Genomic DNA, 23,500 nt, shown 5'->3' on the forward strand with positions numbered 1-23,500 from the left:
CTCTTGATGATTGTACATATTTAAAAGTTATAGCTCGTTGTATTGAAAACTTCAGCGTAGTCTCTGATGGCCATAGTGACACTTTTGAACAATCAAAAACTAATATTATCTGTTCTCTAAAATTCTTGCGTGAAAAGGGCTCTCAAATATTACTCTGGTCGTAGTAGTACACATTAGGGCAAAAAATATATATATAACGCAAACTCTAAAGACACCCTCTCTGTTTATTTTTTCAGGAATTCTGAAGAGCCCTAATGCGAAAGGAAACAGAAACTCCACTGCGGTGGGGAAGTTTACTAGCGCCTACAAGTCGTGCATAAATGAAGGTAAGCTTTTTGGTGATCAAGCGCGAAACTTGCATCTTCTGATACACATCAATGATGCAATACTGACACACTGTTTTTTCTGACAGGACAATTGGTAATGGTTTTGCAAGTTAATGACATTTCTCCTCTGCTATCCATATATATATATATATATATATATATATATATATATATATATATATATATATATATATATATATATATATATATAGGCAGGCATGGTGGTTGAGTGGCCGTAGCGTTGGATATAGTCCAGTAGATCCTCTGTGAGCGGTCACAACGTGGTTTATTTCGACGTTTCGGCCTAGAGTCTGGCCTTCATCAGGATTGGCCATCCTGATGAAGGCCAGACTCAAGGCCGAAACAAACCACGTTGTGACCACTCACGGAAGATCTACTGGACTATATATATAAATATATATATATATATATATATATATATATATATATATATATATATATATATATATATAGCAGAGGAGAAATCATTATCTTCTTGATCATCCTGTCTTGATAAAGGACATCCTCTGCCCGAAACTTCGACGGAATACATGAAGTCTTCTCGATGTGCTACATCTCTTAATTTTATATACACGGCAACCAATGCCAACCACTCTTTCAGTGCAGTGCTCAGACTAAAGTAAAATGAAAGTTTGCTGACGACCATGGACCACTTAAAATTAATTAACGACACACACGATAACGGCTTAATTGATGAAGTTCTACAATATATATTTTGGCAGCTCTAGGGTCGGACAGGGAACATTTGTTGATGATATGATATGTGGTGTTTAACGTCCCAAAACCATCATATGATTATGAGAGCCGCCGTAGTGGAGGGCTTCGGAAATTTCGACCACCTGGGGTTCTTTAGCGTGCACCCAAGTCTGAGCACACGGGTCTACAACATTTCCGCCTCCATCGGAAATGCAGCCGCCGCAGCCGGGATTCGATCCCGCGACGTGCGGGTCAGCAGCCGAGTACCTTAGCCACTAGACCACCGCGCCGGGGCAAGGAACATTTGTAGGAAGGTTATAAGGAAACACTGCCTTATCAGTTGTACCATTTCTTACTTGCTTTAGTGCAACGCGTAAATAGGATTTCTATTTGTTGCACAATTAAACATCCTATAACAACGTTTCTACCAAACTCTTCCTATAGGAAACGACAGCCTGAAGCTCCATGAACCTATGCAGAGAATATTTCGTCAGCTAGGTTTTGATGACTGGTATTCATCAAGCAAAGAGCCTAATAACGAAACTGACGAAACCATGAGCAATATATTAGGAAAAATAGGCTTGCGCCCTTTTTTCGACTACAGCGTTCAACTGGAACCAAGGAAGCCCAGCAGCAAACGGACAATAATAGTGAGCGTCACTTCACTTTCTTTTTTTTTCCTTTTACTTTCACAAATACACTACTTGGGATATTACATAGGAAGTTATCAGCTTTCTTATACAGTAAAAAGCAGCTGTTGGTTTGAAAAACGAGTTTTCGTGTTCTTAAAAACAACCGAGTTGTCATGGCGACAGCCTTGTGGGGCGGCTCGTTGTAATCTCAGGTAGTAGGAGAAAAGGCATTTCTTGCGGTAACATGAAGATGTGACAACCAAATTACGTGACAAAGAAAGATTATCCAAGCTACATTCCACTTTGATGAAGTAAATAATATATCACCATAATAACTGGGTGAATCTGGTCACAAGTTTCCGAACTTACTCCAGCGCAGTGCTATATGCTTATGAAGAGTTCGAAATATTGGCGGGATATTTTTTTTTTGGTCTGCTAGATTATTTATACAAGAGTACTTTAAAGCACGGCGTGTCATGATGAATTTGTCCTTTAATGAATCCTCATATGTTTTTCACTAATTAAATTAAAATTAGGTCACTAGCACGCCCGATCGAGAAAAATAATTCGACTTCTTTATGCAGTCCCATAGGTGAAATATGATCCCGGCTTGTCAGACCACTGATCTCGGCTTATCAGACCAGTGAAAACGTGTTCTATTGAGTCAGCACAAACATTAAGAGGACAAAAAAAAACACTATCATCGTAATGTTCGAAGCATTCTGAAGAAGTATAGTCCCATTCGAACTGTACAGCATACGTTGTAGCAAGAATTTTGTATAAACCGCTCCTTGGAATGTCCGTCTTTGTAGCCATACCCGCGACCAGCAGCGAGTGACGTACCGCGGAGATGTCATCAGCACGGTGCTCATTCGGCGTGCTGAGGTTGCGCTATAGTGCTCATCCATGAAAAATCTTTAGTCTGATTTCGTGGCTGCTGCTGTGGGTAACTGTACGAATCACATTGCTAGTTACATATGATAACTGCCCCCGATGAACACTTATTTAATGCATGACTCTTAGTGTCGCCGGCTCAGCATTGCGATGCCGCATATCGCACGCCTGCAAGTTCCAGCAGCTTCGCGTGTTGCGAAAAGTGACTGCAATGTGAATGAAATGCTTTCAACGTGAGCGCATTGTTTTGAAGGCATCGCAAGGCACCTGATGGCACCAACAATAACCACAGACTGGACAGCTTTTAGCACCAGTGGCTGCGCACTCTGATGATTGTGTTTTAATCGTCCACATTTTACGCACTCCAGAAATGCTTGCAGTTATTTCACTGATGGATAATAGACGGTACGACAAAAAATTTGCCGCGTATCTGCATGTAATCTGCAAATGTCGTCGAAAGACGAGTCTTGCGTATGGAGAGAGTGAAGAAAACATTTATTTGATGTTCTGCGCAAGAAAATCGGTGAATGGTATTCTGTAGGTGCTGCGTTAGAGTGCCTCGAGCGTGCAGCGTAGGCGAACGAGCGCATCAAGTCACATCACACGTGAGACATGAGTGCCATCTGGCAGTTTCTTTTGGAAAACAAAGCGCGTGGCCATGCGCGCTGGTCTCAGGGGTTATAAGGTGTAGAATGCGAGACGACGGGTAGGTGCCACCACCATCTCGTCTTAGCAAAGCGCTGGAAATACTCCCCGTTCTGTGCAAGCGTAAGCGCAGCGTGATAAGGTAAGCGCAGCGTGATAAGCGCTACGTACCTTAAAATTACTTATGCATGCATTTTCTAATAAGAGATGCATATGCGGAAATATGCGTGTTCTTACGCTGCCCCAGAAATGCGCAATAATGGCTTTTTAATGGACAATTGCACAAGCATTAACGCTCAACCTTGAGCAACATTGGTGGTGGGCTGCGTATGGGCTCGGCCGCTTCAAGTACACGATCCTGGTTAGAGTGGACAAACAGACAATTGTACAGACAGACGGAGAGACATACTGACCAAGATTTTTGCGTCAAAGGTCACCAAGAAAGACTATCGTCTTTAAAATGCGTCGGTATGTTCTCGCTATTTCAATCGCTGCCTAAACGAACAAAGGTGCATTTCTGAAAATGCTTATTCCAGCTGCAAGCCATATCCAACTATTTCTCAACTGCTTTCACAAGTTAAACAACCTTGTTTATCTTGCAGATTACAAAGCGGACTGACTTCTTTCTTCTGTCTTGCGCATCCGAACAAATCAGGTCACTGTCGTCGCCAGAAAAGTTCAATGGATCCAAGCGATCACAAGAGAGTGCTGAAAAGATCTCCACAAATCATTACAGCCGCTGTAAAAAAGTAGTTGCTGAAACAATTAGACTTACGAGCGCCAATGTGACAAAGAACCAAAGTATGATAATGGCGGAAGACATTCTGACTTTTGAACGGACGTTTTCAAAGGTAAGAGATAGGAAAAATATATCGGGCATTTATGTAACTTTTTGCAATCTTAACTACTCTAATTGTGCGTTTATTTCACGACGATCTTCTTTGGTAATTTTTTTACTCTTATGGGGCTCTTTTTCAGCTCTCTAAGCAAGCGGTTGGGAAACGAATCGAAATAAAAATGACATCCCGGATTGAGACAGCCTCTTCGACTAACGTAAGTTCTAGGCTACTTAACATGTTTAGTGCTTCAATATACTAAGACATGATGCCTACAGATCATGTCCTTCATACGAAAATCTTGACCATAACACGAACAATGAATAAGACTGCGGCGTAACATTTGAGGCACAGTGTAAGTGTTTCATTTCATGTCAGAAGCTCCAACGTACAACGTCCAAACTCCTGCGATAATTATATGTGATCGATAATTATATGTGATCGATAATCACCTTGATGACTCGTTTTTATGCAGCATACAAATCTGATAAAAAATGGCTGTGGGGCTGCACGGGGCAGGACATTTACCTTTCACTTTTATTCTAGCAGTGATGTCTGTTTAGTACGTCTTAGTAAAAGGCTCTTTCAATGCCCGGATAGCTCAGAACAATTTCATAAACTAACGCACTTCCACTACAAATCCTGTCACTCTGATCTCGGTTACATGGAATGCAAAATCAAGTGGGTCGATGCAAAAAATTTCACACAAAAAATTACTCTCTTTGAGCATGACTGCTCACATTTTAGGCCATTAGAGGATGCCTTTCGGACACGTAAACTAGTCAGCTAGGACCGTTGCTGTATGTACAGTGCCTGTGGAAGTATGTTCTCTGCCTCTTGGAGTAGGCAGACTTACTCGTACTGTAACTACCAAGGTTTGTTACCCCTCGATAAAGTTGCAATTATGCGAACTGTATATTTATTTTCTTAGATGCATTCCGAGTTTGAAGATCTCATTAATTTCTGACGAAAATTACTCAGCGCTCACCGTTACTGGTACTGCGCGAGTAAATATGTTCTGCTGCGACTCTTGACAATGACAAATTTAGGAGGCAAAAGAACATAGACGTGTGTACAGACTGCCATATTAAAACATGAATAGTTGACTCCGACGCAAAACATGTTGGAGCCAGAGACACCAGAAATGCGTCCACACTGGTGAGCATCACAAAAGCAAATAATTTATGCAACCACACCCATCCCACTTCCTGAGGCGGACGGCGCCTCTAGATAGCTGCCTTGACGCAGGTTACACCGCAACATAATCATCTAGAGAAGCAGGTGAACCAGGAAAACTATAGTTCATGGACCAATACGACACTAACAAAAGGTTGCAGCGAAAAGGGCTAGTTGCGAATTCCAGAAATGGGGCTTCAGCATTTACACTGAAACATGTCCGCGCACCATCTGAATATTGTGCGCGTATAGATAAAACACCGTGAGTCCACTGTACTCGTGCAGCACACTCCGTCAAACTATTCGAAGTTTTCAGTGACAAATGCAGTGCCAAATGTGAGTGAGAAAGCTAAGTCAAAATGCATCGTCTGCGCATGAAGAGGGCAAATGTGAAAAGAGATTGTCCATCCTAATATGCAAGCAGTACGTTCAACTTTTTTTTCGATCAGCTGAGAAATCTTCCTATCACCCCGCGTGTCCGCGTGTGATCTACGTGCGTTGCAGGAATGCCTGTATCACACCCGTGGCGAGCGACGGATTAAATGCATGCTCGTCAAAAGCGATGACAGCCAAAAAACAAGGCAAGAAGAAAAACAGGCAGCCCAACCTCTTAACTCTAAATGAAAGAAACAATCTAGAGCGGTGCTTTCCTCTGTGTCATGCAGCGAGTGATTTGCTCCAGGCCTACGCTTGTCCCTCCGAGCACCAGAGGCAGTTTTCGATTGCAGTTTCAGACACGACGTACGTGTAACAAAGGGCTAAAACTTTGGATTTATGGAAGCAAGTCTGCCGTCGTAAGGATTTTCAAGATTGTTCTTAGTTCCAAGATACTGTTTCATAATTGTCTTGATGTGTTTTTAAAATGGGTTTAATTTACAGCTACGACATAATATGAAGTTACTTGTTTCAGCAGTCGTTAACCTTACCTCATTGAACACAACTATAGCGTTATTTGTTGGCTGTATGTAACCATAACAATGGCTTATAATGCTTTGCAAATATTTGTTTCAATTAAATGGTGTGGTACTCAGGGGCTCTGTTATAGAACGCTTCCTTATTATTTGAATATTACTCTACTTTTATTTCCTTCGCGTTTATTAAGGTGGCACTACTTCGTGTTCGCTTGTTTTCTAACATGAACTGCTCGCATGCAGCTAAGATGAAGTGAATGTAGACAACAAGGCTTCCGAAATATGAGTGATTCACTGCAATCTTCTCCTAATCGCAGTTTTCCTTACGAAGCATGCTTGAAAACGAGCTGCGTGACATCAACGCAACCTTAAAGGACGACGTTCGGGTTATACTAGAATGCCCGGGCTACTACGCAGGCTTGATAAACTTTGTGAGCAGTGTAAACAACACGTAAGTAAAAAAAATGTCGCATTCCTCTTTTGAAATGCTTGGTTTTTAAGTGAAAGACTGCACACGACAGTAAGAAAACGGGGCTTGTGTACGCTTCTTAAAATCAATTGTAGAAGCTAAAAATTAGCGCAGCTTTGCAACTATGTCGGCGTGACAAGCACTGTAAACGAGGCATGAAATAATTAAAAAGCATATTTGATTTTGCCCAATTTGCGTCATAGCTATCTTTAATCTAGTTATAAAAATTGCTTTGTGGTCCTCGAATGGCCTATTGAAATTCGCATGCAGCTATAGCTTAGCTTTTACTGGTTTATAGAACATTTTAATGAGCCTCCTGTTTTTTTTACTAGTTTTCCACAAAAGTTGCTAGTGTGATTCCGCTCCAAAAACGCATACAGTCCTCCTTCTTGCGGAAAGTGTTGTAGACAACATATACGAAATGGCTCGAACTGCCTAATCATCGGCCCTCAGGCTCATTTGAAGCTGACGTCCCCCTCTAACTTTGGCACCTGAGGTGCCACCAAAGCAGGTGGCGTTGCCAACTACCAAAAATACTTCCGGCAACTTTTCGGGTAGACCCAGTACCTTCCCCGATACACGGATTATGATGCACTGCCTGCAACGCACCAATTTTTTCGTCACAAAGACATGAAGGTGAAAGCAATATTCTGGTCCTTGTGCGTACTTCAAACACTTAGCGTACGAAATCTTTTCAAACTTGCTATCCACCCATTATGTGTCATCAAGGGTGCTCTAGCGTGGGTGATTTTTGGAACGGGCGACTTGTTTTAAACCATGAAGTCATTATGATAATCCCATGTTCTGACGCCGATGGCAACGTACGCTTGTACCACGCATTATTAAGGCAATATTTCGTGTTGCGTTCTGAAGCTCGTATACAGGACGCGTGTGTTTGTAAAGCGTGAAAGCTACTTTCACTGCATCTCTAAGCAGTGAAGTTATTTTCACAGTATTCACATGCAGAGACGTGGCTGTGTGGTAGAACACCCGTTTGCTGCGCAAACGACTCGGTTCAATCCGCAGTCAGACCAGATTTTTTATTAGTTTTTTAGTGGCACCTTTCGCGATTTTTTCGGTCACCCAAAGATGATGGCTTTCCACCGTCGCGTCAAAACAGAATCGAAGAATACGCAGCTTTGCGAATGCATTAGGAATGAATCCTAACTAGCACGTACATGGATATTCAGGTGCTCTATAGCCATTCATGTTTATGCAGCCAGTCATGAAATTAAATAATGAAAGTCATATGCACATTGTTTATTTGGTTACCTTTAGTGAGCGGAAGGAGCAATGATGCTCTTCACGTTAGTTTTGGAACGTGGTACATTGACAAAGTCACCGAATGTTGCAGTCATCTAACTAGAGTGGTCTGCTGCAGTCATACCCGACCCGATGATTCTAAGGGAACCAATTACGCAGGAGGTGACCTTCATTTTATGCAAAAGGTACGTTTATATGTCTAAGGCTCTAGTCTATAAATATGGCCTAGTTAAGGTACATCCACGCCCATGAATATTCTGTTCAAATTATGCACCATACGGCGTAAAGATGTGTCTTCAATTGTGTGGTAATTTAATTTAAGCACAAATAGAGTAAAAAAAGAAGTAGAGATTATGCTATTACACTAGGAGGTACACTTATTTGAGGCTGCAAGTAGTCTCTAATAGTAGCTTTGAGCTAAATTTTACGTTGGTGTTCTCAAACATAAATTGCAATGTTTTCTCGGCCTTCACCAATGCCTCTGACAATTTTGAGGTGCCGAAAAGCAGCGAAGAACAGCGGCGTCGTGCAAACAGCAAAAACATTTCCATGTGCTCAGGTTAAGTTAATTATTTTTTTTCAGGATGGCCATCAAGAACTACGTTGTATGGAGTTACATAAGATCAATGGCTGACGTGGAAGGAACTTCTCTACACGACCTCTATATGACCTACAGTTTCAACACGACAAACTTGACACGATCATCCGCAAAGGAGGACGTCAGAAAATCTTGCCTTTCGCAACTACTGAAGTCAGAAACGATGCTCACTGCAGGAACCAGCCTTTATATCAAGTATAACTTCAACAGATACGACCACAAGAACGTAAGAAATTTTGATGCTACGTGCTGGAACATAACCAGATCACCAGTTTTCATTATATTTTAATAGGTGCAGAAGATGTTGCAATTCATCAAAGCGTCATTCAAAGTGATCATCCTAGAAAACAAGTGGATGACAGACTTGACAAAGAACAAAGCTGCTCAACGAGTGAGATTGTTCTGTTTGAAGCGCAGTTAGCTAACAGGTGCTACCGTGTAAGCACATTCAATCCATGTTAATAGTAGCTCGAACTGATTACAGTTGGCGAGAATGGAAACAGTGGTTGGCTATCCTGACTGGATGCTGGATGACACTGTAGTGGACAATCTGTATAGATACGTGAGTGATTTTTTTCTTTCTGAGTTGCTCTTCTCTTTACCGCTGCTGCGGATTTTCCTCATTAGCAATTCCTTGTGTTTTTTTGTATTTTGACTACCTTATAAATGACAAGTGCTGAAAGGCAATGAACATATACAAGGACACTTAATCGGTTTACGTAGGTATAAACGTTTATTTATTTATTTATTTATTTATTTATTTATTTATTTATTTATTTATTTACTACGAAGTTTGCGTAACACCAGAGCACATTACAGCGGGGTAAAAGCCTTACGCTTAGTTTGAAATGGCCATATTTTGTTTTCTTTCTGCCTGCGTAAGTAATTAGGTAACAGAAGCAAACGTGTAAAGAGCCAAAAGATATACGTCAATTTCAAAATGCGAGAGTTTTTACATTGGCCATACAATAACAGAAATGTGAAAAAAAATGAAAAGTCAAGTTCTTTGTACAGGGTGTGAATAACAAAATTCAACACGATACCAGGAGACAGACGGTCAACTTTCTGCAATATTTCCACAAAGATACGTAGGCATACTGGTGTACTTGTAGTTCCACACACGCACATACATGTGCAAACAAACACACACAAGAGATCACGTGATCAGGCACGCATACATAAACCCATGCTTACATTAATTTTTACAAGCACGCACGCACGCACACACGCACACACACACACACACAAACACATGCACGCACACACACACGCATGCACATGAACAGATGCACACAAGCACAAACATACACATGCGCACATACATATGCTAACGAACACACACTGCGTTGATACTCACACGCAGACTCAAACGTGCACATACTCAAACAGGCGTTTGCATGCAAACACAGACGTGCACGCACACAAAAACGTACCAGCCCGTACATGCACGTACACGCATAAACACGTGCACACAACTCACACACGCAAACGCAAACACGCAGTGTCACGCAAACACACACGCACATAAACAGGCGCACACAAATGCACACACTCACGTACACATGTTTATACACTAAGTAGTTCAACTAATAGCCTCTGCAGTGGGTTCAGCTCTTGTGCCCAGCAAAAAAAATTAATTCTTCGAGTTTTATTGTTGACTCAATCTGGTGGCAATTTTATAATTCAATAGTAAGCTCAAATGCACCTTCTGCGTTGCGATTTCTAAAGCATCATAAAATGCATCATAAAATTTTATTTTTTATATACGAGTCAAATACGAAGGCAACAAACCTTTTCGTCTAAGTTCCGGCACTGAAAATATATTTAGGAAACAACCAGAGCCATTCTGCTCGACCGTTTCGCCATTGTGAAGAGCTAAATTCAGGCATACTGTAGCATGATAAGGAACAGTCATTTACAATGAAGGGGGTGCTCAATATTGAGTAGTACCGTTTTTAATCACACAGACCGTAATTAGTCTACGATGTGTAAACTTGCCTGCTCGTTCTATTTATGAACTGCCCAAGTAGTACTTTTTCCTCAGGCCAACTTTCAACAAATTTTTCGTTTGTGTTAGGCTTCACAGGTGTTGTTTAAGCGCGCATGTTTACTATAGAAGGACAAATCAACACGCTTTCTAGAAAGCGTATTGTAGCTCATTTTATGTGACGATGCTGCGGTCTCTAATTCATGGACTATTCGGTAGAGAGTCCATGGCGTATGAATTGATACAAACGTTACGAAAATTAGCAATGAAGTTGCTACAGACTACGACTATTTTCAGATTCCCCTTCTGAAGGAAACTACATCGTTCACTGAGCACATATTTTGGATACAAGAGAACAGTCGCTACTAAGAGCTTGTAAAACTGAGCGAGGAATATATATCCAGAGAGTAAGTCGATATCTTATCGTATGTTTATCCTCAGCTAGCCGACATATTTTCCTGATTAGCCAAATTTGTTTCAGCCTGAGTAAAGAAGCTGAGTCCTGTCAGACTATGTCACACCAGCATAAACACCAACTACAAAAAAGGAATCGAAATGAAGGTGCCAAATAATTGTCTTTTAAAAGAGTGGTTTGACGTAGAAAGCATATCGTGACCATCGACACGTTTGCTTTGCCGTCAAACTCGCATTTCAGAATAATCTGAAGAAAAACGCGACATAAGTCGGCAGGCTACTTTAGAGACTCTGGTGTCACCTTGATCCACATGATGTTGACACAATGATTGCTTTCAGCCTTAGAGATATTTTGAAATAAGCTCCTAATAAAAAGCATACGCGTGTAGCTCGAGCCTCAAGCTAACGCATACATCCCGTCCCCGAGGTATTCCTGAGGTTCAATCAATGAAGCGCTCACCCAATATAGCCTGGATATTGTACTTTGCACAGTCGAGTACAGCCTGTCAGGTTACTTTTTGAGCAGTCTTGTTTTCTCCTGTTAAGAAAAATCGGTTCTTCTTTTTTTTACAGCGAAAGCTATTATGAGATCACATCTCGGGTCACGCACAGTTGCATGTTGTCCGCCGCCACCGCCGCCGCCGCCGGGGCCCGTAACCACATCGCGTGAAGTTAGAAAAAAAAAACTTGCACCAATGACAAAGTGGGGCTTGAACGTGGCTCCGCTGGGTGCCAGCCAAATATTCTACCACGGAGTTACGCCGGTGCTTGTAACTTGTTGTCAAACTTGCCTTAGGCAGGCATGACCTAGCACCAATGGCACAGTGGGGCTTGAACAGGGGTCCACTGGGTGCCAGCACAGCGCACCTAAGTTCTACCACTGAGCTACTCCGGTGCTTGTGACTTGTCAAACTTGCTTTAGGCAGGCTTGATGTCGGCAAAGCAATCGTGTTAATTCGACTTATAGAGCATTTTACAACAGCGAAAGAACAACCAGTCGCCGCACAATGCGATTAGCGTAACAAGTGGGCCGTCTAATGCTCCAACCCATCACAAAAGCTTGTTCTTGTTTTCCCATTAACTGTGGGGCATTCACAATTCAGCCATAACTCCTCCTCGTGTCAGCTACTGCATGGACAATTGGCACAAAATTCTTAGCATGTGTTTAGCGGATACCACGCTTCTCAGAAGAATCACTAAATATAGCACAGCGAATGCTGGCCTACTACCCAAAAGTCTATTATTCATCACCTAGTGGATACCAAGCAAGTGTGCTTCCAGTAGTTACCCAATGAGTGTTTTGAAAAGGCTATGAAAGGCTGCTCTTCGAGTTTTCACTGTGACTGTGCTGCGCCTACAGTGTAGGCCTGGCATCTTTTTTTTTCACTAGGTAATTTGTTGCCTTATTTCTGTGTCCCCCCCCCCACGTTGGTCTAGTGGCTAAGGTACTCGGCTGCTGACCCGCAGGTCGCGGGATCGAATCCCGGTTGCGGCGGCTGCATTTGCGATGGAGGCAGAAATGTTGTAGAACCGTGTGCTCAGATTTGGTTGCACGTTAATGAACCCCAGGTGGTCTAAATTTCCGGAGCCCTCCACTACGCCATCTCTCATAACCATATGGTGGTTTCGGGACGTTAGACCCCACATATCGATCAATCTGTGTCCCCACTCATTTGCTACTTGTTGTCATTGCCTATTTTCGAATTGTATTGCATTCATTTCTTATTTCGTTTTACTTTCTTATTATCGCTTGAATTCAACTTTTGTTGCCCAGTGCTCATGATAATAAGTTCGTATTCTCACTCCTGGCAAGGCCATGTGGCCTGCAGTAAATACAGAATTGCATAAGTAAATAAAGATACTGTACATTTTGATTCTCTTCTAGAATACTTCTGTTTCGGAACTCTATTAACGGTATATAGGGTCACCTTTTCGCATTCTGGCACTTAGTTTTAAATATCATTAGAAAATAATAAAATGACCTGCAAGACTGCTAGTTTCGCTTTAGAGTTTTTGACTTAACTACCCAGCAGTCCTGATATTCCAGCTGACCTTCCTCGCACGAGAAGGCTCTTCAAAGAACTAGGCAATGCTCTTCTTTTGAAGTTTACGCCTTCCTTTTCACCTCAACAGCCTCTCCACCGTATTGAAGAAAGTACTGTTGGCAGTGTTTTCGAACTCAATCTGTAATGTCCTTGTCTCATTTTTATTCCGGCAGATTTGCGGCTGTCGCCCTATTTTCTCATCCATACTACATAGAACGAAGCGACACGCTCGGTGAGTGCTGTCAGTCATTCACGGCTTCACTCGTTAACCTTGCGCGAGCATTGCGGAGTAACTGCAAAACATGCTATCAGTATGGTCATCGTTGAAGTGTATTTAACAGTACCATGCTTATAACGATAAGAACATAACTTGAGATGATATTACTTTCAAAAAGTTCCTAGCTCTATTCACGACCTTAAGACATGCAAAAATCTTTATTAAGCAGCGAACTCCAAAAAAGCTGTGCTCTATTTCAGCATGTTCCACTGTAATAGTACAATTAAAAAAAAGGAGACCATTGCATGACGCAATGACGACAAAATAGCTCTTAGAGAAAACAAATCATGGGTTGTTTGGAAATTTTTCAAACAACTTTTCACAGCTTGTTTAAGCGAAAACAGGTCATCGCTGCTGCATATAAGCTATTAGACAAAATACAGACACAAAGAAAAGAATACGTTGAAGAAAAATCAATTATTGAAGTCCTTGTGCAAGCTCACTCAAATATTTTTGATAACAAATACCTCAAGTGCTTCTTTAGCATTTTCATTACTTGATAAGAAGGAGGAAGCTTGCTGTACCACAAATAATATAGAATGAATATACTCATTTTGCAAAACTGTTGCTTTACAGTACCTTATTTTGTTTCTTAGGAGTTTCTATTTCGCTTGAACATAATGACAGTCATGTCGAAGCCCCGCCGCGGTGGTCTAGTGGCTAAGGTGCCCGGCTGCTGACCCGCAGGTCACGGGACCGAATCCCGGCTGCAGCAGCTGCATTTCCAATGGAGGCAGAAATGCTGTAGGTCCATGTGCTCAGATTTGTGTGCACGTTAAAGAACCCCAGGTTGTTGAAATTTTCGGAGCCACTTCACTACGGCGTCTCTCATAATCATATCGTGTTTGGGGGAACCTAAACTCCACATATGAATCAATCAATCAGTGAGGTCGAAGGAAATGTCACGCCACATTGACCGAATGTCCAACTGCTTAAATATCTAGAGCTACGCCAAGTGTTGCGGCTAGCGCGATTTCTACAAAAGCTTCTGCATAAATTAATGACTGAATTATCTATATGCGTGAGGTCCACGTTTAATAAACAAAATCTAGTTTGTATGATAACGATGACGGAAATTCCTGGTCCATAATACGTACTAGCATCCCCACTCATATGTTCTTTACCATATTTTAATTGCAGTACTGCCGGCAGCGGCACTTGCGCCACACTATAGGAGACCGCCAGTGCCAAGGTATCTGTCGTCAATGTCCTATGCGTGATTCAAAAAGATTACATCAGCATTTCCTCTCTTCCTTCCGGCAGGGCACTGAACTTTGGCACTGTTGGAGCAATGGCCGCTATGCTTATTGCTAATGCTATTGATCGGTTTGACAGTACGTGAGTATGCTGAATATCTTTAACAGATATACTGTAATGGTTAACTAACCCCTTGACTGCTCATTTCGTTTCAAAAATTTGCGGTGAAAAAGTGCCTATTTTTGTTTTTACTGGTAATTTTGATTTTAATTTTACTAAAACGTAGTTGGTCAATGTTGAAGAAATATTTTCACCACAGACTTAGTCATATGAATGATACAAAGTTTATTTATGAGCAATAATTAGGAAACCAGGTACCTGCTGCTAATGAAACTAGAAGTCTTATAAACAAAGCAGTTACAGACGCCACATTTTTCTACATTTGTGTAGGCTAAGCCCCCTTGCGATATTTCAATCGGGAAGCTTCGGGGCTATGTGGAAAATTTAAAAACGCGAATTAACACAACGCGGCTTCCTCGATGGGCACTGACAATGTTCGCGTCTGAGCTGTGTTCATCATCTTTGTAGGGAGATGGGAAAAAATTCATCAGAGGTGATTTACGCAGTGTCTTCCAGCCCAGTATCTCCTGCTTGGTCGTATTTGTTCATGTAGTTATCACCATTTCTTTTAGGCTTATCTTCTAAGTGCTATATTCTAGCAGAAGCACGTGTAAACGAACTAGTAACGATGAATTCATTGGAAACTTTGGCAACCGAGTGCTTTGTAAACTACAATTACGCTTTCTATGAAAATTACTCGGATGAATCTTGGTGCAGACTTCGTTACTCAGCGTTTCCTTTAGAGGGAACTGTAAACCATATAAGTATTTTGTTTAAAAAGCTTCCTTCTGAGTGTAACCACACATAATTATTTGGCACGCAAGGACGGTTTTGTTGCTTTCAGCTCCTATGTATACTTTTTTTACGACTGATGATAGGAGATAAGCGTAGAATATATTCTAGCCTAAAACCGCTAATCTACAGGTACGAAAATTCAGTCTTTGCAAACTCTAAATAAAGCTGTAACTGAACAGTTTTACAGTCAAAGTTTTCTCCAGCCTACTCAAGTTCAAGTTCCTCGCAATGATCTCAATAAGACGCCCGTTGCACGGTCTCAAGGATCAACTTTACAACCTAGAGCTTTATTATATTTAAGGCCTTTATGACAAGACTTCATCTGGTTGAGTCAGCGTGGCATAATTTTTAGATTTTGATAGTCATCAAAGGTATTCAGCCAAAGAAATTGAGTGGCTGACTTCTCATGATTTTGGACGTAATCTCAATCTATATCTGAAGCTGCGGCCTGCGTATGCTCACTGCGGAGAAACCTTGGAGCACATACATCCGAGAATATTGAATCTCAAATGGATCGTGTGATTAGCGAATTGAAATTATTGTATGTGCGAAATTTGTCTTAAATATACATACGCACTACAATCTACGTAAAAAGTAGCCAAACGTTTGACTCTATAATAGATATTACGCCAGACATAATGATAGACGAAGAAAAAAAGACGGCTTGAATAACCTTTAATCATTCATTACTTTTAGCTGTATGGATTGAAGACAGCAAAAGAAGATTCGGTGGAAGAGCTGTCACCAAAGAATTTTGGGACATGGAGTCAAAGAAAATTTTCTGCAATTATTCCAGTTGCCTCAAGAATGAGCAATGCATAGGCGTTAAGGTAGGAAGGCTCTCTATTTTCCTTCACGTGTGTGTGTTGTCTTTTTGTTTGGTTTTTTACGACAGCCCCTGCCTTCTACGAGGTATTTGTACATTCTTGGAAAGATTTTGGCACTCGCACAGCGGACGTAAAAGAAAGGGCGAGAAGACAAACAGGTGCACCTTCCGCTTTTCCGTCCAATGTGTGCGCGGCCGAAACGTTTCCAAGACTGCCCTCAAACCAATTCTCCCAACTTTCCATAATATTACAAGGTATTTAGAGTTGTCATTCTTATGATGAACATATGTTCAATTATATTTTGTGTGCCTGTTTTGGCGCTAATAATAAAGAGTGTACGCGCACATAACGACAGTGCTTTCGCATGACAGCACTGCTGCTATTTCGACTTATTCTGCAAGCGTAAAATTATCTAGCGGATGTTTCACCTTCCCTTTTGCGATGGCGGCGATTCAATCGCACACGTTCGTAATAACTTATGGCGTGCGATTGACGGCTTTCGTTTCATAATTTTTTGTATTTGCACTGCAAAGGGTGTGTCCGAACGCCGTATATTATAGAAGTATCAGTACGGGGTCCTCAATAGCTCTGAAGGTCAAAAAATTGGCCACGTATTTGTATGCCAATCTGCAAATGTCGTCGAAAGACGAGAGTGAACGGAACGTTTATTTGACGTTCTGCGCAAGAAAATCGGTGAACGGTATTCTGGAGGCGCTGCGTTAGAGTGCCTTGAGCGTGCAGCGGTGGTGAACGAGCGCATCAAGTAACGTCACACGAGAGACATGAGCGCCATCTGGCAGTTTTCTTGGAAAACGAAGCGCATGTCTTCGAGGCGGGTGTGCGCCCGCCTCAGAGGTGATAAGGTGTAGAATGCAAGACGACGGGTCGGTGCCACCACCGTCTCGTCTTAGCAAAGCGTTGGAAACACTCGCCTTTTCGTGCAAGCGTTGCATGGTCAGCGCAGCATGATAAGCGCTACGGTTTTTAACATTACTTATGTATGCCTTTTCTAGTAAAAGACGCACATGCAGAATATATGCGTGTTGGTATGGTGCCTCAGACATGCGCAATAATTACTTTTAAAAGAACGATTGCACAAGCATGAACGCTAAACCTTGAGCCACAATGGTGGGCGCTGGGAATGGGGTTGGTCGTTTCAAGTACCCGGTGCCGTTAAGAGTGCACAAACAGACAAATGTACAGACAGACAAGCAGGCAGACAGACAGACACACAGACAGACAGACAGACAGACAGACAGACAGACAGACACACAGACAGACAGACAGACAGACACACAGACAGACACACAGACAGACAGACAGACCAAAACTTTTGCGTCGAAGGTCCCCAAGAAAGACTGTAGTCTTTAAAAGTTGTAACAATGCGATATGAATACGAGGAACGCCGTATTAGGTGGTTCCGGTGATTTGAGCCAACCTGTTGCTTTTTTTGTTTTTACTAGCTGAGCTGCTCAAGCCGCTGGCAGCCCGTAATCTATCAATTGCAATTATGATTACCACATTTTTTGAATGCGAAGCATTCCTTACCAAACTTCGGTGACATTGAGCGTATCTATCTATCTATCTATCTATCTATCTATCTACCTATCTATCTATCTATCTATCTATCTATCTATCTATCTATCTATCTATCTATCTATCTATCTATCTATCTATCTATCTATCTATCTATCAGCCACCTACGACTTCTAGCTCTCCTGGCCGTTTCGATAATGGTATCGATACCAAACTCTGTATGGCATAAAATGACTGTATGAAGAACATATTTGTCTAGTCATAACATGACAATTACGACATGTATGTAATGAATGCCATGACTTACATTTGTTGGTCCTGCAGCTCTTACGGTGGTTTCGTTCACATGGCATGTTGCGAAACTGGTATGGTATGACATAATTGCATGGCGAACGCAAGCGACAGACCTTAACATGAAAATCATGACATGCATCTCATGTAACAACATGATTGTATGCCATGCTCATAATGCACTCGCGGCCGTTTCGCTAGCGCCACATATACCAAATTTGGTATTACGGTACGCGAATGGATGACGAAGGTATGTGACTGGTGCAAACACGATAATCACGAGATGCGTGTAATGTAACAACATGACTACATGCCACACTCATGATGCACCGGTGGCCGTTTCGCTAGCTTCACTTATACCAAATTTTGTACTACGGGTCGTGAATGGATGACGAAGATATGATGCTAGTGCAAACATGATAAACATGAGATGCGTGTCATGTAACAACATGACTACATGCTACGCTCATGATGTGCTCGCGGCCGTTTTGCTAGCTTCACATGTACCAAACTCGGTATTGCGCGACGCGAACGAACAACATAAGTAAATGACACATCCAAACATGATAATCATGACTTGCCTGTCATGTAACAACATGACTACATGCCACACAATTGATGCACTCACAGCCGTTTTGCTTGCTCCACAAATACCAAATTTCGTGTTACGTGACGTCAATGGATGACGAAATATATGACTGGTGCAATTATAATAATCCTGACAAGCGTATCATGTAAGAACATGATGACATACCACGCTTATAGCGTTCTAGCAGTCGTTTTGCTAGCTCTACACATACTAAATTTCGTATCACGTGACGTGAATAAAATAGGAAGGCAAACGACACATCGATACATGATGATCATGACACCGAAGTTATGTACGGCATCATTCACCTCCACCATTTGACTGATTTCAAAGTGACATATCAACATTTCTCATTGCTGCTTCACATATCATCGATTCCTACTGTACGTGAGATCTGCCTTTTTTTTTGTTTTTCTTTCAATTCTAAAGCACGCGCCCACTCTGGAGAATGGTCCAATGTTGTTTAGTTGGAAATCCAAGACTTCTAAGAAAGGCAGGTGATTATCAAAATATAATAAAAATGGAATGTCCATAATGTGTAATAAATAATTAGGAATGGAAGTAATGTGCTATTGACCTCGTATTCCAGACTGCCGTATTAACCTGGTCCAAAACTCGCCTTCTGTTTGTCATCTATTTCATCCTCTGTTTCGCTTACAGAACGCATGCGCCCATTTGTCCGGCGCACGACACTCATTACTCAGGTCAGTGACGGAACAAGTGCTTAGAGGGGGAAAAAGTTGAAAGGAAGAAAAATAAAGATGTGAATAGATGAAGGCATCGATAAATTCTTCGCGAGAAAGTTTACTCACGAGGTGGTACAGGAACGCACGTACCCATGACCCCAAAGCAGGCATCATGACCAATTAGCCATGAAGATTTGCTAACAGAGCATACTTCTTTGCGTAGTATAATATATCAATCGACTAGGTAAAAGGATTCAGCTTCAGGAAGAGAGTTGTAAGGGCAATAAGAAGAGCAAGAACGAGAAGAGAAATTGAAGCATTTATTATAAATTGAGAAATAGACGTAAACAAGAGGAATAAAGTAGTACCAAAGCGAAGCTCTTTTTGTTTCTTAACGGGCACGAAAACGTAATTATACGGGCCTCTAGCATTTTTCTTTCGTTGAAATGAGGCCATCGCTCCCTCAACCTCTGACATAAATTATTTGAAATTACTATGAAAGTTTCACAGATTAAAAGTTGTGTTTCATTTAAAGAATCGTCATTTGCTACTTCACTCCGAGCCTTACCTGACAACATTGGTGTCATGAACTACTAGGCATCGACATAATGAATCAATAACTCCATACAGCACCAAAATTACCCTTTCAAGTTGCCATTTTTTCCGCATACAATTAACGAATCGAACTCAATGCCAATATCATTAGTACAAATTATACGAGCAATCAAATCTCTTTATGATTGATGTTGGGTAATGTTAGTAATGTTGCTTTGTCGTGTGCATATTGCTGTATTATTGTTGTGCATATATTACTTTAGTATTGTCGCTTTGTTGTGTGAATATTGCATATTGCTTCCTTACACTTTTTGAGATGTTCAACGTGTTATTACTTTTGAGCTATGCTGTACTATTTGCACACTGTCTTTCTTCTGTTTATTTTTCCTTTTTAAGCACTGTGTGTAAATCTCTAGCCTTCACAAGAATTCTTTTGCCCCTCTTGCTAGGGTTCATCATGGGCCTGCAGTATCTATAACATAAAATAAATATAAAATAAATAAATAAAAGTTGAGTAACAGAACTTCTTATAAAAAATCAGTTCTTCAAGAAGGTTCGTTCATATTGCTACGGAGATTACAAATACACGGAAGAGAGAAACGAGTGTATTTGCAATATTTACAGGTAGGTGTGGCACCCCAGGGCAGCTAGGATCTCGCGCGCCGAATCCGCTTCTTCTTCATCTATGCGTCTACGACGGGGCGGAGCCATGTCCACTGCCTCGTAACAATATACTATTAGCTCTTGTGAGACGAGCACGGTGTACACTGCATCTGTCCGTCTATGTGCGCCGGTGATCGAGGCTGATAACAGCAAAAATGCAGTGGATGGCAGTATTGCAAAAACTTCTTACTCAGGTTTTCGGTTTTGGTAATGTTTCTCACGGTTTTTTTTCTTTTCTTCGTATGACAGTTAGATGCAATATTGAATATCTTGTCGAAAAAACTAGGCTGAATTCAGAGAGTTCATTCACGCTATTTATTAGATGCTGCTCTTCGTTGTATTCAATAATCAACAATTACTCGTTTGGCTGCATCCTTTCCTTTCCTTATAGGAGCAGTTCAAGAAGCGCGGTGAGGCTCACTTCACGGACTACATCGGCCTACGAGCTTCTTTTATGGTATGTCTTCCTGATTTCTTTTCCTTTCAATAGGTGTCAGCAGGTGAGCACTATATGTGCATACTGCGATAAGCATCATGTCTAAATAGTATTGAGCCTACGACAGTTAAAGCCGTAAGCACAGTGTTATGATAGCTCACCATATATACAGCCTTCACACATAAATTGTTTTCAACCTTGTCTTGAAGATATGGTATTGGCTACAAGCGTTCTAAGCTACTGCAGTTGATTCAGTAAGTTCATTAGACACATTGTTCAGGAGCATAAGCAATGGGAGACGGAAAATGTTTTTCTGGGTAGGCAATACTAATATTGCAAGGGAGTTTTATAGCGACGCCAGGTAGTAGGCAAGCAGCCGGTACGGACAGAAATGCTCGAGCAGTCCAGTGTCTACAGCTAGTGCACCCACTCGCGCTTCGCACTCAGAGAGAGATGGTCCCACTAGGCACTAGGAATTCCCCACTACAATACCCCGGCGACGAAGACGAGCCATCCTGGCGACTCAAGGTTGCGAGAGAACAGGAGGTTCGTAGCAGGGCTTGAGGCGACTGACGTGGACCGTCTCACGACCAAGGCGGCGCTTGTCCGTGGACGGCTTGAGCGGTTCAATCACATTGGTGACAGAAGAAGGGTGCTGTATGACGCGGTAACGGCCAGTATACTTCGGTGCAAACTTGGGAGTCAGTCCAGGAGAGTGGAAAGGCAGTCGGAGCCACACGAGAGAACCGACGGGGAAAGTGTCCCGAACAAGATCAGGGTAGTGGCGATCTTTTTGGAGGGCTTGATTATCGGCTGTGAAGGACCGTGCAAGCTGACGACACTCTTCGGCATGTTCGGCCATTTCAGAGACTGGGCTGAACTTGAAGGCATCAGGATTGTATGGCAGAATTGTGTCGAGTGTGCTGCATAGGTCACGACCATATCAGACAAAAAATGGAGAAAAGCCCTTTGTTGATTTAATCGCCGTATTGTAAGCATACGTCACGAAAGGAAGGACAACGTCCCAATTGGAGTGGTTGGAATAAATATACATAGCGAGCATGTCTCCGAGGGCTCTATTGAAACATTCCGTTAGGCCGTTTGTCTGAGGGTGGTAGGCTGTTCATGTGCGGTGTACCGTGCGGCATGAATGTAAGAGCTGCTGCAGAACTGCGGACAAAAATACGCGGCCCCTGTCACTGAGGAGCTCCCGTGGTGCACCATGACGAAGAACAAACCGATGCAAGATGAAGGTTACAACGTCACGAGCACCAGCCGAAGGTAGCGCTGCCGTTTCGGCGTACCTTGTCAGATGGTCGGCAGCCACAATCACCCATCGATTGCCACCAATAGAGCACGGTAGCGGGCCGTATAGGTCAATCCCAACACGGTCGAATGGGCGTGCAGGACATGGTAAAGGCTACAGTTGACCGGGTGAATGAGGAAATGTCTTGCGCTGCTGACACAGGGAACATGAGTGAATGTGTTTGCGTACAAACGTGTACATACCCGGCCAGTAGTAACGTTGGCGGATCCGCTCATACGTCTTTAGCGCACCAGCGTGTGTGTGTTGCGGCTCAGCATGAAAATATTCGCAGATACCAGACCGCATATGACTGGGTATGACTAGTAGCCATTCACGACCCACCACTTGGTAGTTGCGACCGTATAACAGGCCATCCCGTATGGCGAAATACGTTGCTTGGCGACGAAGAGCACGCGGGTAACCGGAATTTGATGCGTCAGAAAGCATATTCAAGAGCGAGACAATCCAAGGCTCTTTCTTCTGTTCGGATGACGTGTCTGTGACGCCAACGGCAGAGAGGGGAAGGTCAAGGGCTGATATTTCCGTATTACCAGATTTCACGGGGGATCGTGAAAGCGCATCTGCGTCAGAGTGCTTTCGCCCCGATCGGTAGACGACGCGTATGTCGAATTCCTGGAGGCGTAGTGCCCAACGTCCGAGGCGACCAGAAGGATCTTTCAGTGAAGCCAACCAACAGAGTGCGTGATGGTTAGTTACCACATCAAGAATCAAACGTTTGGCCGTACAAATAGGGGCGAAATTTGTTTAACGCCCACACAATCGCCAGGCACTCTTTTTCGGTAACAGAGTAGTTGGCTTCTGCCTTAGTGAGGGCGCGGCTAGCATAGGCGACCACATACTCCGTAAAACCTGGTTTTCGTTGCGCGATCACTGCACCAAGGCCGACGCCACTTGCATCAGTGTGTAATTCGGTCGGCGCAGTAGGGTCGTAATGACGCAGTACGGGTGGTGAGGTAAGGAGTTGGCGCAGTGTTGCGAAGGATTCGTCACAGGCTGCAGTCCAATTCGAAAGATCTGCAGGGCCAGCAAGGAGTTTGGTGAGCGGCGCTATAATGGAAGCAAAGTTCCGGACAAACCGACGAAAATAGGAGCACAGGCCCACAAAGCTCCGTAGTTCTTTAACTGTAGTAGGCTTAGGAAATTCGGCAACAGCACGAAGCTTGTCAGGGTCGGGAAGGATGCCGGCTTTCGAGACGACATGACCAAGTATGGTGAGTTATTTAGCCCCTAAGTCACACTTCTTCAGGTTAAGCTGAAGCCTGGCGTTTGTAAGGCACTGTAGAATTTT

The 23,500-nt window shown here is 42.5% G+C and overlaps 1 protein-coding gene across 1 annotated transcript; it reads left to right on the forward strand.

Annotated features, from left to right (window-relative positions):
* Positions 1-236: 236 nt before the first annotated feature.
* Positions 237-20,910, forward strand: LOC142795882 (neprilysin-1-like; the record flags this gene model as incomplete). The annotated part of the gene is made up of 14 exons (XM_075886152.1): positions 237-326; positions 1,488-1,693; positions 3,817-4,065; positions 4,193-4,267; positions 6,455-6,588; positions 8,453-8,693; positions 8,760-8,858; positions 8,952-9,029; positions 10,752-10,861; positions 13,087-13,145; positions 14,331-14,382; positions 14,454-14,528; positions 15,999-16,132; positions 20,841-20,910. Coding segments are annotated over 9 exons (1,244 nt in total), but the record flags the coding sequence as incomplete, so codon positions are not given.
* Between the last annotated feature and the right edge of the window lie 2,590 nt (positions 20,911-23,500).

Source organism: Rhipicephalus microplus, unplaced genomic scaffold, assembly GCF_043290135.1.
Source record: "Rhipicephalus microplus isolate Deutch F79 unplaced genomic scaffold, USDA_Rmic scaffold_928, whole genome shotgun sequence".
In the NCBI taxonomy this organism is placed as follows: Eukaryota; Metazoa; Arthropoda; class Arachnida; order Ixodida; family Ixodidae; genus Rhipicephalus; species Rhipicephalus microplus.